Source organism: Sinocyclocheilus rhinocerous, unplaced genomic scaffold, assembly GCF_001515625.1.
Source record: "Sinocyclocheilus rhinocerous isolate Xijiao unplaced genomic scaffold, SAMN03320098_v1.1 scaffold631, whole genome shotgun sequence".
Classification (NCBI taxonomy): domain Eukaryota; kingdom Metazoa; phylum Chordata; class Actinopteri; order Cypriniformes; family Cyprinidae; genus Sinocyclocheilus; species Sinocyclocheilus rhinocerous.
Genome location: NW_015656501.1, coordinates 832,702 through 845,246, shown reverse-complemented (window position 1 = coordinate 845,246; position 12,545 = coordinate 832,702). Strand labels below are relative to the sequence as shown.

Sequence of the window (12,545 nt, the reverse complement as noted above, 5' to 3'; positions counted from 1 at the left end):
GACGATCTGACAGGATTGTTACTATGAGGTGGATCACATCTAACGTGTGTAGAGTAAAGACAAACTCACTGTGTCTATCTAGTCATGATGAAGATGTTTATACATTTCAATTTCAGCAGGCAACTATTTTTACAGCTACATTAATTGTGGCTGGAACAATAATCACAACAATGTACTGTATATGCAATTACAAATGATTATATATAAATGGTCAGTTTGTTGTTTTACACACATGCACACAGACATTATTTCATACACGACATAATCGTGAGATGCAAGAAACATAGACATATGGCAAGAAATCTGTAGACGCGCCCATAACAACAAAAGACAATACTTTATTGAACCTTTTCTGATAATTAGTGTGCGCTGGAAACGCGAGCATTTTCAAACGAGCAGATTCCAGTCTGCTCTTTTTATCGCGTTTAACCACAGCTGTCATCGGTTTTTTGTCTGGCAGTGGCAGCAGATATGCGATCAAATTTCTAATTTGAGGCTGTATTATATAGATTCTGGCACCCAACATCACAACAAGATGATATTTTAAGCTCCTTATGTAGCCGAATCTGAGCCTGCTTAAAGTTCTAGCTATTTTTCACGAACCGTTGTGACTTCCGTAAAAAGTTGACGTCAGAACTACACAGTCACTGCCTTCAGTCACCACCCCGAGCACCGCCCACCGTCCCACTGTCCTTTTGCCAAACCCCCAGACAACATCGCGTCCATGCCATTGCTGAGCAACAACAACACGGAAACATGTCGAAAATGTTAACTTTAACCACGAAACCAGATCGGCCGACCTGTAACGTTACACTCTCACTCAAAGGATGGACGATCTGACAGGATTGTTACTATGAGGTGGATCACATCTAACGTGTATAGTAAAGACAAACTCACCGTGTCTATCTAGTCATGATGAAGATGTATATATATTTCAATTTCAGCAGGCAACTATTTTTACAGCTACATTATTGTTCCAGCCACAGTTAATCACAACAATGTATATACAATTACAAATGATTATATATAAATTGTCAGTTTGTTGTTTTATACACATGCACACAGACATTATTTCATACACAACATAGTCGTGAGATGCATATGGCAAGAAATCTGTAGATAACAACAAAAGACAATACTTTATTGAACCTTTTCTGATAAGAAGTGTGCGCTGCAAACGCGAGCATTTTTGACGATCGTTTCTGTCCAGTCTGCTCGTTTTATCGTGTTTAACCACAGCTGTCGTCGGTTTTTTTGTCTGGCAGTGGCAGCAGATATGCGATCAAATTTCGAATTTGACGCTGTAAAAACCATTGTCGATTCTGGCACCCAACATCACAACAAGATGATATTTTAAGCTCCTCGTGTAGCCGCATCTGCGCTGGTTTGAATGGGCTGCTTCCAGCTAGCGCTGTGACGTCGGCTGACCCTAGTTAGCTGTGGTTGGCCTGGCCGTGCGTCACTCAGAAAACAACAGGCCAGTCAGAAGAGAGGCTCATGAATATTAATTAGACAGGCCAAAATCGACCTGTTCTCAGCAGAGCTCCTGAGAAATGAGCTGTAAAAATATATTGAGATGGTTTTTGGTACTTATACCGCAAATATATATTCTTAAGGACATCAAAACCTAAAATAAAACTCCAGAAAGGTGTAAAATATGGGACCTTTAAGACCTGGGACAGTCTTGCGCACTTACTTCCTGTCGAACGCACGCGCTCTCAAGTGGCCAAGACCGCAAGTGCGGGTATTTGGACAAGGCATATAACCCAGAGAACTGGGCACTGGATGAAGTGGATATTTACCTTCAATCCATTACAACAAAATCCTAATGTTCGTCCTCGCCAGCGATGAATAAGTTTTGTTCAACACCTGCGTGCACTTGTACTGTAAACAACTGCAAGTAAAAATTAACCATGATTTTATTGTAGTAAAAGTGTTGTGACCATGGTTTTCTGGAATATTGATTACCATTTGTATAACCCCAGTTTTGCTACAAATACCATGGTTAAACTATAGTTAGTGTAGCAAAACCATGGTTAATTTGTGGTTACCATTGTATAGCTATAGTAACCATGTTTTTTTGGTTTTATTTGTGGTAAAATAAAGGAAGCACCACAGCTCCAAAAGTAGAAAAACATTTATTTATGTTCTCAATAAATATTTTTCTACTTTTGGAGCTGTGTTGTGCCAACTTTGATCTTCCTTTATGTAAATGTTTGTGGTTGAGCACCTGTATTGAGCTTTTGGCCTGTTGGATGTGCACACTTTGGGTGTAATTCTTTATATGTGGTAAAACCATGGTTAATTTTTGTAAGGGCAATGTCACATAATTAAAGTGTACTCATTTTACAACAACTCTTTACATCCAATAAACTCTATTTAATATTTCCTTATTTCTCTATATTCTCTATAGACATCATCTATAAGTCTAGGCCAAATCTACGACTGCATCCAATAAGAGAACTGGTTTAGACTATTTGAGAGTCATGCTATAGCAGCATCTTTTGACAGCAGTGTCAAAAGTGCTGAGCGTCTGCTCTGGCGAGACCAGTCTCATTTCACTGAGTAGCTTTCACAGTGCACACCTCAAACTCTCAAGATTTATACAGATTTTCATCAGTATGAGGAGATGCAGCTACACTTCCTTTCCTGAGGACTGTTGTCAGATCTGACTTGAGAGCTAGGAAAACGTTAGTTTGTTAATCAATTTAGGGGAATAAATGAGGCTAGTATGATCTTTGGATAACAGAAAGCACACAAAGAAGTGAAAGTAACAAATTAACCCATTTGTTTCAATTAACTGAGGTATGAAATTACATGTATGACTTGCAGGATACTGCATAAGATAAGTAAACAATACAAATGTAGTACACTGTATGCAATCGTAAGTATCTTAATCTAAAATCAACCATTCTCACATTAAAATTTTGGAGATGGATCCATCACACTGTGAAAAACTGTATCCCAGATACTTACCTCTGGCTGTATACTACAATTTTTGGTTAAGGGATAAGTCTGTGCATAAGTGGTGAGGATTTTTGAGTGACTTTCTGCAGGTCACGTTATTAGCCTGTAGGGGACAACAAATGACTGTCTTAATGTGTGAGTCATGAAATGTTTCATTCAACTGTTAATCTCTTAAAAACAGATTAATTTAGGAAAGAAACAAATTACTTTTTATGAATGAGTCATTGTATCATTCGTATAACCAAAGCATCTGACACTGTCAGACAAAAACACTGTGGCTGCATCCACAATTGCATACTTCCCTATTGCATAGTAGGTAAAAAACTGTTTGTGAAAAGAGTAGTAGCGGATTACTTTCAGAGAGGATTTGTGAATGGCAGTGAAACAATGCAAATGATGTTGGTATGTCACATGAAAGTGACAACATGTCGAATGTAATGTTTCCAGATTACATTCATACTACATACATTCATACTATTATATAGGCCTAGAACATCATTTATTTCTGTAAAAAAAATTATTTTTTCAAAAGAAGTACCTACTCCGAGAGAACGCGATTTCGGCCGCAGCCAGATTCATTCAGTAAAGAAACAAGTGTCTCTTAATGAGCAAGTCACTGAATCATTTATTTAACCAATTTGTTCAAAATAAAAATTTTTTAGGAATGAAACATTACTGAGTGCTGCCTGGAGATTTGGTTTGCGCTTTGGTTTTGTTTGGTTATTTTTCCCTGGCAGAACAAACTTGTGTCCAAAATGTGTACTCTATATTAAGTTCTTTGTTATTGCTGTTTTTTACCAAATATAAGAAAAGCACTGTAATTAAATGCAGTTTCGAACACCACAATGTTTTTTAAAGGTTTTTTTTTTTTTTTTGCCTTTTTTTAATCATATCGCTCAGACTCTAGCTCAGACCAGTGGCGAGGCTACGGGTGGGCCCAGGTGGGCATGGCTCCACCCACTTTCAACTGTGGCCCACCCAATGAAAAGTTGCTAATTTTCCAAATGGATGTAATTTATTAAAGATAATAATAATAAGTGTCTTATTTCACTATAACTTTATATATTTCGTTTTAAAAAATATTAAAATATTATAGTTGCATACCATACGCTTGTCAAAAGGATGATTCGTTAGTTCAGAATTTGAAAATAGTGAAATTAATATCAATCAGTCATTTCTTTAAAAAGTATATATTGGATATCCCAATTGAAACTAAGAATCCAGACCACCTGTGGGTGATGGATTTATAGTTTGGAAACTTCTGAGCCAAGCATGTTTGAAACATCATATTAGAATAGGTATACAGTGTTTGATCCACTAAACAGATGCGCCCTTTGTGGAAAGAAACACATAAACGTTGGGCTAGATACTGTTCTCCACAACAAACTGCATATTTGCAGCTGCGCACATTTCTGCAGTCCTCGATGTTTACTCTCCTTTAAACGTGAACTGACAAGAGACACTTTATAAGATCATCTGTGAAGCCCCATTGTCTCAGACTGAGGTAATGCTTTACAATAAACTTCCTTTACTTAACATTAGTTAATACATTATAATGCATTATATATAATACAAATATAACTGTTCTTTGTTATTTGTGTTAGCTCAGGTACGAATGTTAACAGATACAACTTTCAATTTTAATAATGTATTAGTAAATGTTGAAATTAAAATTAATGTTAATCAATGCTTTAGAAGTATTGTGTATTGGTCATTTGTGCTGTATTTTCAGTTGGCAATTTGACATGCAGTTTTCACCCTGTTTTATGTAGGCACTTAAACATTTCTGGCCTCACCCCTGACTCAAACAGAAGCAGTCGACTCAAAAGAAGCACCAACTTTCCCTTTCCTGTTAGCACATAATTATCACAGCAACTAGATTACAGCTTTTGCTCCAGAGAATATGGTGACCTGGATTAATGACACGTGAAAGCAATATCCAGACCCCGCCGCGTCTAACCCACAAGGGCATGCTCAGCCCCGCACCTAATAATCATCCCATACCAATGAGGATGCACAGGGCTCGAGCAGGTCCCTCCCTCCAGACTATAAGTCCAACAAATTTAGTTCCCGCAGCCTCATGCATGCTCACAAAGAACCTGCTAGGGCTGACAGATCTAGCTGAAAGGATCTGAACATGACAACAGCAGCCATCTAACAAGCGCAGTGATGTGTGGAACATACAAGGATGAACAGGAAGAAGAATTTAAAAGGTGACAAGAAAAAGCGCTTTACCTCTTTGCGAAAGATGGGTGATGGCGTCTCAGTAATGATCTGTGCCCATGCAGACACTGACAGTAATTGACTATAATAAATAAAATATCATGCAAGGAGTGTTATTGTGCCAAGAGGATGTCATCACTTTCTCCGTGTGAGTAATAATGGCCCATTAGTGCAGCTGCAGGTTACTCATTACTGTGATTGTCTGGGAAATGAGGAGCTTGTGAATCTATTTGAACTCTAATTGTTGAGGGGGAACGGAGGACCTTGGCTGTTCGGAGCACTGAATGTTTGGCCTTCCGTAAGAACAATGGGAGATTTTTCTAGGTCTCATTACATTAGTGTGAAAACCCTAACCACAGAAGCCATGAAAACTTAACACACATTCGGGGCACACATGCAAATAGACTGTTTTAATATTGATGAGTTGATGTGTTAATAGATAATGTGACTTTGTTTCTCCATATGCAGTGGACAAATTTAGTAAAAATTAAAAAAAAGTTTCATCATATTTAATTAATTCAATGAAGACTTCATTTCCCGAAATGGAAGGCCAATTCAATTCAAACTCGCATTCATGAATTGAAAGGAAGCTAATTCTAGATTGTGCAAAATTCTGCTACAGACACGAATGATATGCTATTACTTTTCAAATCAATTGGAATTATGGTTTTGCCTGGTGACCAATAAAACTGACAAAAAATAGCAATACAGTGAGGGTCATATCTAGGATCATACGTAAGGAATCGCAAAATGCCAAAATGCACCCTCTCTCTCTCCATAATGTGCACTGAAACTTTGTAAAATGCCTTTTGACCTTTCCAGTAAGCAACAACACCATGAAATTAGTGGTGGGCAGAAAAACAGAACACCATTTCAATGCTTTTGTGTTCCTAATTATGGACTAGCTGTCTTGGTGTTTTTTGTTTTTAACTGCAAACTAAGAGACTGTTTCTGTAAATATGTGCGGATCGTTTGCTGTGCCTTTAATCTCAGAACTCGTGTGCAGTTGGCTTAGTTAATTGCATCTCATTTCAGCAGATTGCACATTCGTGACTGCCCAGAAACTCCATTTGGTTATAATGCCAGGGGACTTGGCAAATTTAATTAGTGCTAAAATAAAAAGAGGCAGAGAGAGGTCCTGAAGAGAGGCAGAGCTATGAAAGAACGTGAAAGGAAGGTGAAAAGAACGAGTCAGGGGTTTTTCCAAATCAAGGGGTTTTATCATCTGAACAACATAATTTAAATTGATGTGATGCCTATGGGTATACAATACATGAGGACTGCATCCAAATAAAACCCTGTCGGGTCTGAAATTCATCTTAATTGTGCTGTTATATGGTTGGTCAGTTATCATAAGATTAGCATCTTTAATTAAAAACAACTGAAATACCTTTCACAACCCATTTTACTTGCGCAATAGGTCGTATTTCTGAGTGAAATAGAACATTTAATGTGGAAAAAATTGGTACAGATCCCTGTGACCAGCTATGAACACGTCATGCCACGACCAGCGAGGACCATAACGCAGACGTTAACAAGGTCGTTGTGCTTATGGCTACTGATAAGCTAAACTGGCTAAACTAAACTAAAAACAACAGCTCTGCCTTCACGTTTTGAATTGTCTCCCTATTTGAGTTTCCATAACAGATTCTGTTATTTTCCTGTTTAATTACTGTGAAGCTGCTTTGAAACAATTTTGACTTGACAATAAATGTGACTTGACTTGATTTTATTCATGGGATTTGGTTGACTCTTGAAAAGTAGACATTACATATTATTTAGAATAACTTGCACCAATGCATCGTGTACAATAAGACCAGTAATGTGCATTAAAAAAAAAGTGGTCAATTTTGTTTTAAACTTGCTTAGCAAGATTCTCTAACTGTTGATTTGTTTTGACAGGTTTGACCTGCAAGAGAAATGCCTGACCCGTAGAAGAAGACAAACAACTCAGAATGAGAGACACAAGAAGAGAAGCCTCTCTCCCTGAAGAGATCACTTCAACTCTCCCTTCCCATCGACTCTAACAGTGTCTGTTGATCTGCTGTGACATGGCTGACCTTTCCAGGTCCTGCGATGTGCCCGCACTGTTCTGTGCCAGGCTAAAAAGGCCAAACCATTCCTGAGAAACCTCCCTGCCACATTACCAGCCCACCATCGGCGAGAACTACTTCTGCATGCTCATTGCTCACAATAAAAAAAAAACATCTCACAGTCCTTATGCGCTACTGCACTAATCTGTATTATTAGATTATGGAATACTGTGAGTGCTGTAAATTTCAAGTGGCCTTTAAACACAAGAAAAAATAAGAATCGTATGTCCGTGGAAAGCCTCCTCCATGCACAGAGTGATCCATCTTAACAGAAATAAACAGAGCTGAGTATCAGAATGAAATTTTCATACAGTCACCACATGCAGTTCAGAGAGCAAAAGCGCCTGTTGTCAGAAGAGATTTATTTGTGTCTCCTGGTGTATCTTTAGAGAAGCAATGCGAGGCAGCATTTTGAAAGCACAGAGAGAGCGAGAGATGGATTTATGTTTCATTTGGTCTTCGGTTCTCTGTCGCATACAGACTGCGGACTTCCAGAATGAGCCAGCTGATTCTGCAGAGATGAATCATATAACTCTGGTCTTGCAGTTTTGGGGTACGAGTGTGAATGTCTCTTAAATAAATGTGTCCTCTCTGAAACTTCCTTAAAGGCAGCAAGCACTTCCTCACATTCAGTATTATTCAGTATTAATATCTTCTTTCATTACAATACATTGAACGATGTAAAAAAATATGCAGGCCGAGCAATTAATAAACTTGATCCCTTTGCTTGCAACTGTTAAAATGAGTGATCACCAAAACTGAGTTTTTCATGATAACAGAACAGAACCGATCCGGACACATCCAGTTGTGTCAAACATAATTCATGGACTAACATTAGATCAGCAAGTAGCCGAGGATGGCGACAAAGCTATTTTATATGATATTTATGAGAACAGCATTCGCTGTTCGCAGGCACTAAAAACACATGTCTTTTATTCGCAGGCACTTATAAAAGTGAAAGTCTGCATATTTTCGCCATATTAAGCCATCATTATACTTAGTAAACAACTAAAATAACTTTTTAATGGCTTGCTTGTCCAGACTGCCACTGTCAGATTTATAGATGGGAATGCTTGATGGCTCGGCTAGGCTTTATGATACCTCATTTAAAGTTCATTACAACGCAGGCTCTCAGTCATTTAAACGGGAATATAGAATCTGAGAAAGAGAGCTGTGGTCACAGATACTGTAGAAAATAGCATTTAGGCATGACATTTAGTCATTTTGACAGGTTATCTCTTTGTTGTGCATTTTCATGTGTTTGCCATAAACCATGTAGTGTGATAAGTTAATAATATCACTGTCACATTAATAATATCACTGAATGACACAGAGAGGCCATAAGCAATGAAAACCCCCAATTATACTGTCTTTTCTGACAGGGTAAATATAACTATTTAAAATCGTATGTGAAGTAGATTCATCTTTACAGGTAGAGAAGACTAATTATGGACTAAAATACCTTCTAAACAGAGAAAAAGGCATTACAGATAGGAGTAATGGCATAATAGATGACTCAGAGTCTAGAAAACTAAAAGGAACTTGGATTTAGTAATGGCAACAAAGAATTCATAATGCACAGATCTCTTTTGGAGACACTGCATTCCACATCACAGGATGGAGTGATTAATTGGCTTCTGTGGTTAAAATCATTTCTCATTCAACTGGTCCAGAATTAGCAACATATCAGTACAATGTGGCAGAGGAAATATATTACCTTTAAGTTCAACTTTAAGTACTTCGTTTCAGGGGTGCAAAAGTGGTTGGCACGAATTTTGGCTTAGCTTGTATGTGAATGCTCCAAATGAACTCAGACCCCATTAAATCGAACTGGACTGAGATCTCTGAAGGAGGTCTGAGTGCATCATGAACACAAAACTTTATTATTTCACACTAATAGTCACTAATAATACTTATAATCTTAGAAGTAAAATAAGACCTCTTTACAACATGGACAAAAAAATTAATGCCTGATTCTACTTTTTAAGTACAGGGACATTGTGAGTGTAAACAGAACTGGTTTCACTTTTTAGGACTATACTTAAAGAGGTGTTAGTGCACTCTATCCTCACTACATTGCTCAAGGGCGGTAAAAGTGAAGAATTATGATTTAATATATTACTATAGTAGCCTACACTGTAAAAAAAAATTCTAAGTTGTAAATGAAGATTATTGGAGTACCTTTTACAAAAATATGAAAAAACTATTTGTCTATTCCAGTCAAAATGTCACGTTTAATATAATGAACCAATGCCGTTTCATTTTGAAATTTGCTAGCAATTTCTGAGTAAAAATTGTGTATGATTTTTTTTATATTCAATATTTTTAAATAGTAGCCTAATAATGATGATGATGATGATGATTAGCATTCTTATTATTAATGAGATCTGAGCCCACTTTTCTAAGAGTGTGAAGGCAATTTTGCTCTGCTTAAAGGGGTCTGAGTGGACTCGTGTGTGAAAACACCCTCAGACTACATTTTACACTTCATCATTACCTTCATTAGAAGCAACAGAGCGGCAAATGAATTCTCCGAATTAGTTTATGAGAGAGAGGGAGGCGCGTTACCTCTTGCGCTTTGGAGACTGCTTTTTGTCCATAATCACAGGCACGCAGTTGGTCAGTTCAGTCCAGTCTGCGTGCAAACCGCAACTCCAACCCGTGGAGAACCTAGAGAAGAGCCAGGACTCCTGCTTTCCCGGCCGGTGGCACGTGCATTTCTTCTGTCCCGCTTTGCAGTCGCACGGCTGCTCCAAGCGAATATTCCTGACCAGGTGCCTGCCAAAGGTGGTCCCGCCTGTCTTCTGAATGTGCAGAAACACAATCACATCATCTCCCTTCATGTTGAAATCGACATCGCGTGTCAGATCGCGCTCTGTGAAGTTGAATTTAGACGCACATTTAGATGGGCTGTCTTCCTCCGGGTCCTGCTCCCGGTACAAGTCATCGGTGATCGAGTCAGGAGTGGCTGGAGGACCGATCCTAACGAGTTTGTCTCCTGTCCTGAAATGGCAAGCCTGACCGCCTGCCGGACAAATATACTGGTACCCAATCATAACAAAAAGAATGGCTAAAATTGGGATGAAAATCAATTTATTGGGTTTATCATTCATTTTAACACAAGGAAATTCTTCATGCAGTTAGTGTGAATCATGATCTCCTCTCCAAGTCTTCTTCCAGGACGTTCGTGTGGGATCCAGCCCAAAAAACCCATGCCACATGTTGATATGGTAAAAAGTGTGACATCCAAGTCTTCGCATCAAACTCGCTCTCTCACAAAGTTGTAAAAAAAAAAAAAAAGTGCAAGATACCAAACAAAATACATGCATATAACCAAATGCTGTTCAAGAACCGAACACCGTGGTAATATAAAGAGTAAGTCTTCAAAATACTAACGTCTGCTGCATGTGTAGCAGATGAAAGGGTTTGAAGTGCCTCGTTGGTCGGTTTTATTTTGCGGAGACTGTGTTCTCCATCCATCCCGCGACACGCATCAGCGGGATGATGCGAATGATGTCAAATGAGACGCGAGCGCTGTCGCACCGGTATAGCACGAGCTCTTTCGTAGCACGCAAACAATTCCATCTGCACCTGGTCCCAGTCCAGTGCTCTGCTAGATTGCGCAATAAAGTGTCGCCACTTCTGAGAGAATTCACTCTCTGCTATTATTTTCTTCACAGTTCTTTGCACTGTGCAATCTTTGTGCCATATCACTTTGTGGATAATCCTAATAATAACATGATTTGGAGCTAATCCTAATTGGCCGAGAAGCCTGTAGAATCAAAGAGATACTTTTGGCTAATTTTAAATTCTGGAAATTTAAATGAGCCAAAATGGATTTATTTATTTATTTATTTATTTATTTAATTAATTATTTATTTTTCCCCACAAACGATTTTATGCTGCTCATTTTATGTTCGACCTCAGGATAAACTAGCCTACATATAGCATATAGCCCATATTTACATATTGTCGCATTTAATTTGCGGAATTCTTTGTGTTTATTAGTACCAGGCAATAAACTTCTCTGCATGTTCATGTCTCAAGTCTGTAACTGTCAAATTAGATTTTAGTCCTACATCTTTGCAGACTAATGTAATATTTCAAATAATTTTGTAAATGATTGATGCAATAGGCGGTTTGTATATTACATGTGGGTTTATCCATTTAGCCTACTTCAGCTTTTGCCAGCTATGTCTCTATCATACAGTTTGACCTACGGTCCATATTCACTCTTCTCCTATGCAGCGCCCCCTTTGAGTGCGACCAGAGTACGAGCTGCATGGTTCTATTAAAGGCACAATATGACTTGAGTACTTACATTATCCCAAATGTTTCGAAGAATGTTTAAATCCAGAGAAATAAGCCATTTTAACTACTGACACGGACCGTGTCCATACCCAGCAAGCAATAGCCGTCATTTCAATGTCTCGGTTAAGTATAGACCCGATATAGTCCGGCTATGTGTAACCCACTTCTAGCCCAAATAACCTTGAATTTGGTTTCATGTCGTTTTTTGGCAAAATAACTTGTGAGATGTATGATATTCCATCATGTAAGCAAAGTCAACAGCGTTTACAGGGTGTTTGGTTTAATTTCTTTGACCTTTTCAATACGTAGCCTGAGCGTAGCCACGATTTAGCTCGTAGTCCGAGCGGCTATCTGTAGCCCACTTATAGTCAAACCTGATTCACTGTAGTTTTTTGCCAGGCAGCGCATGAGATTGTAGATATTATTGACACAGCGAACATGATGGGATATCAACTAAGATATAAGTGTAATTTCAAGACACGGTCTATATGTAGCCACGATTTAGCTCTAAATTGGACGGGCTACGAGTAGTCTGCTTTTAGCCCACCTGGCGAAATCGAGCCAATCTGTGGTCTAATTTTAACGGCTTGGCTATAGCCCTATACCAGTAACCAGACCAGCCATGAGCATAGCCAAAATAGCCTTAAAATTATTTACATGCAATTTTCGCCCACGCAGCTTCTTATCAAATGCAAGTAAACTTTTGAAACATTTAAATTAGCATTATTTTATATTTTATTTAATTATTTTACAGCATTATTAATGAATGAATGATGCATTTATATAGCGCTTTATTGTGTATTGTTGTACACCCAAAACGCTTTACAATCATGTAAAAGCGTGATTATTAAATATAGCATTATTTATTATGCCAAAAATAATGCTAATTTAAATGTTTCAAAAGTTTACTTGCATTTGATAATATGATGCCATGCATCCCACAAGCTGTTA

The 12,545-nt window shown here is 38.2% G+C and overlaps 1 protein-coding gene across 1 annotated transcript in view; it reads right to left on the bottom strand.

Moving 5' to 3' along the window:
• LOC107720131 (heparan-sulfate 6-O-sulfotransferase 3) overlaps window positions 1–10,460 on the bottom strand; it is a 67,140-nt gene extending 56,680 nt beyond the window's left edge. The window contains exon 1 of the mRNA XM_016527761.1: window positions 9,852–10,460. Within this exon, the coding sequence (XP_016383247.1) occupies window positions 9,852–10,396 (545 nt within the window). The 5' untranslated portion in view covers window positions 10,397–10,460. The remainder of the gene's footprint in view (window positions 1–9,851) is intronic.
• Between the last annotated feature and the right edge of the window lie 2,085 nt (window positions 10,461–12,545).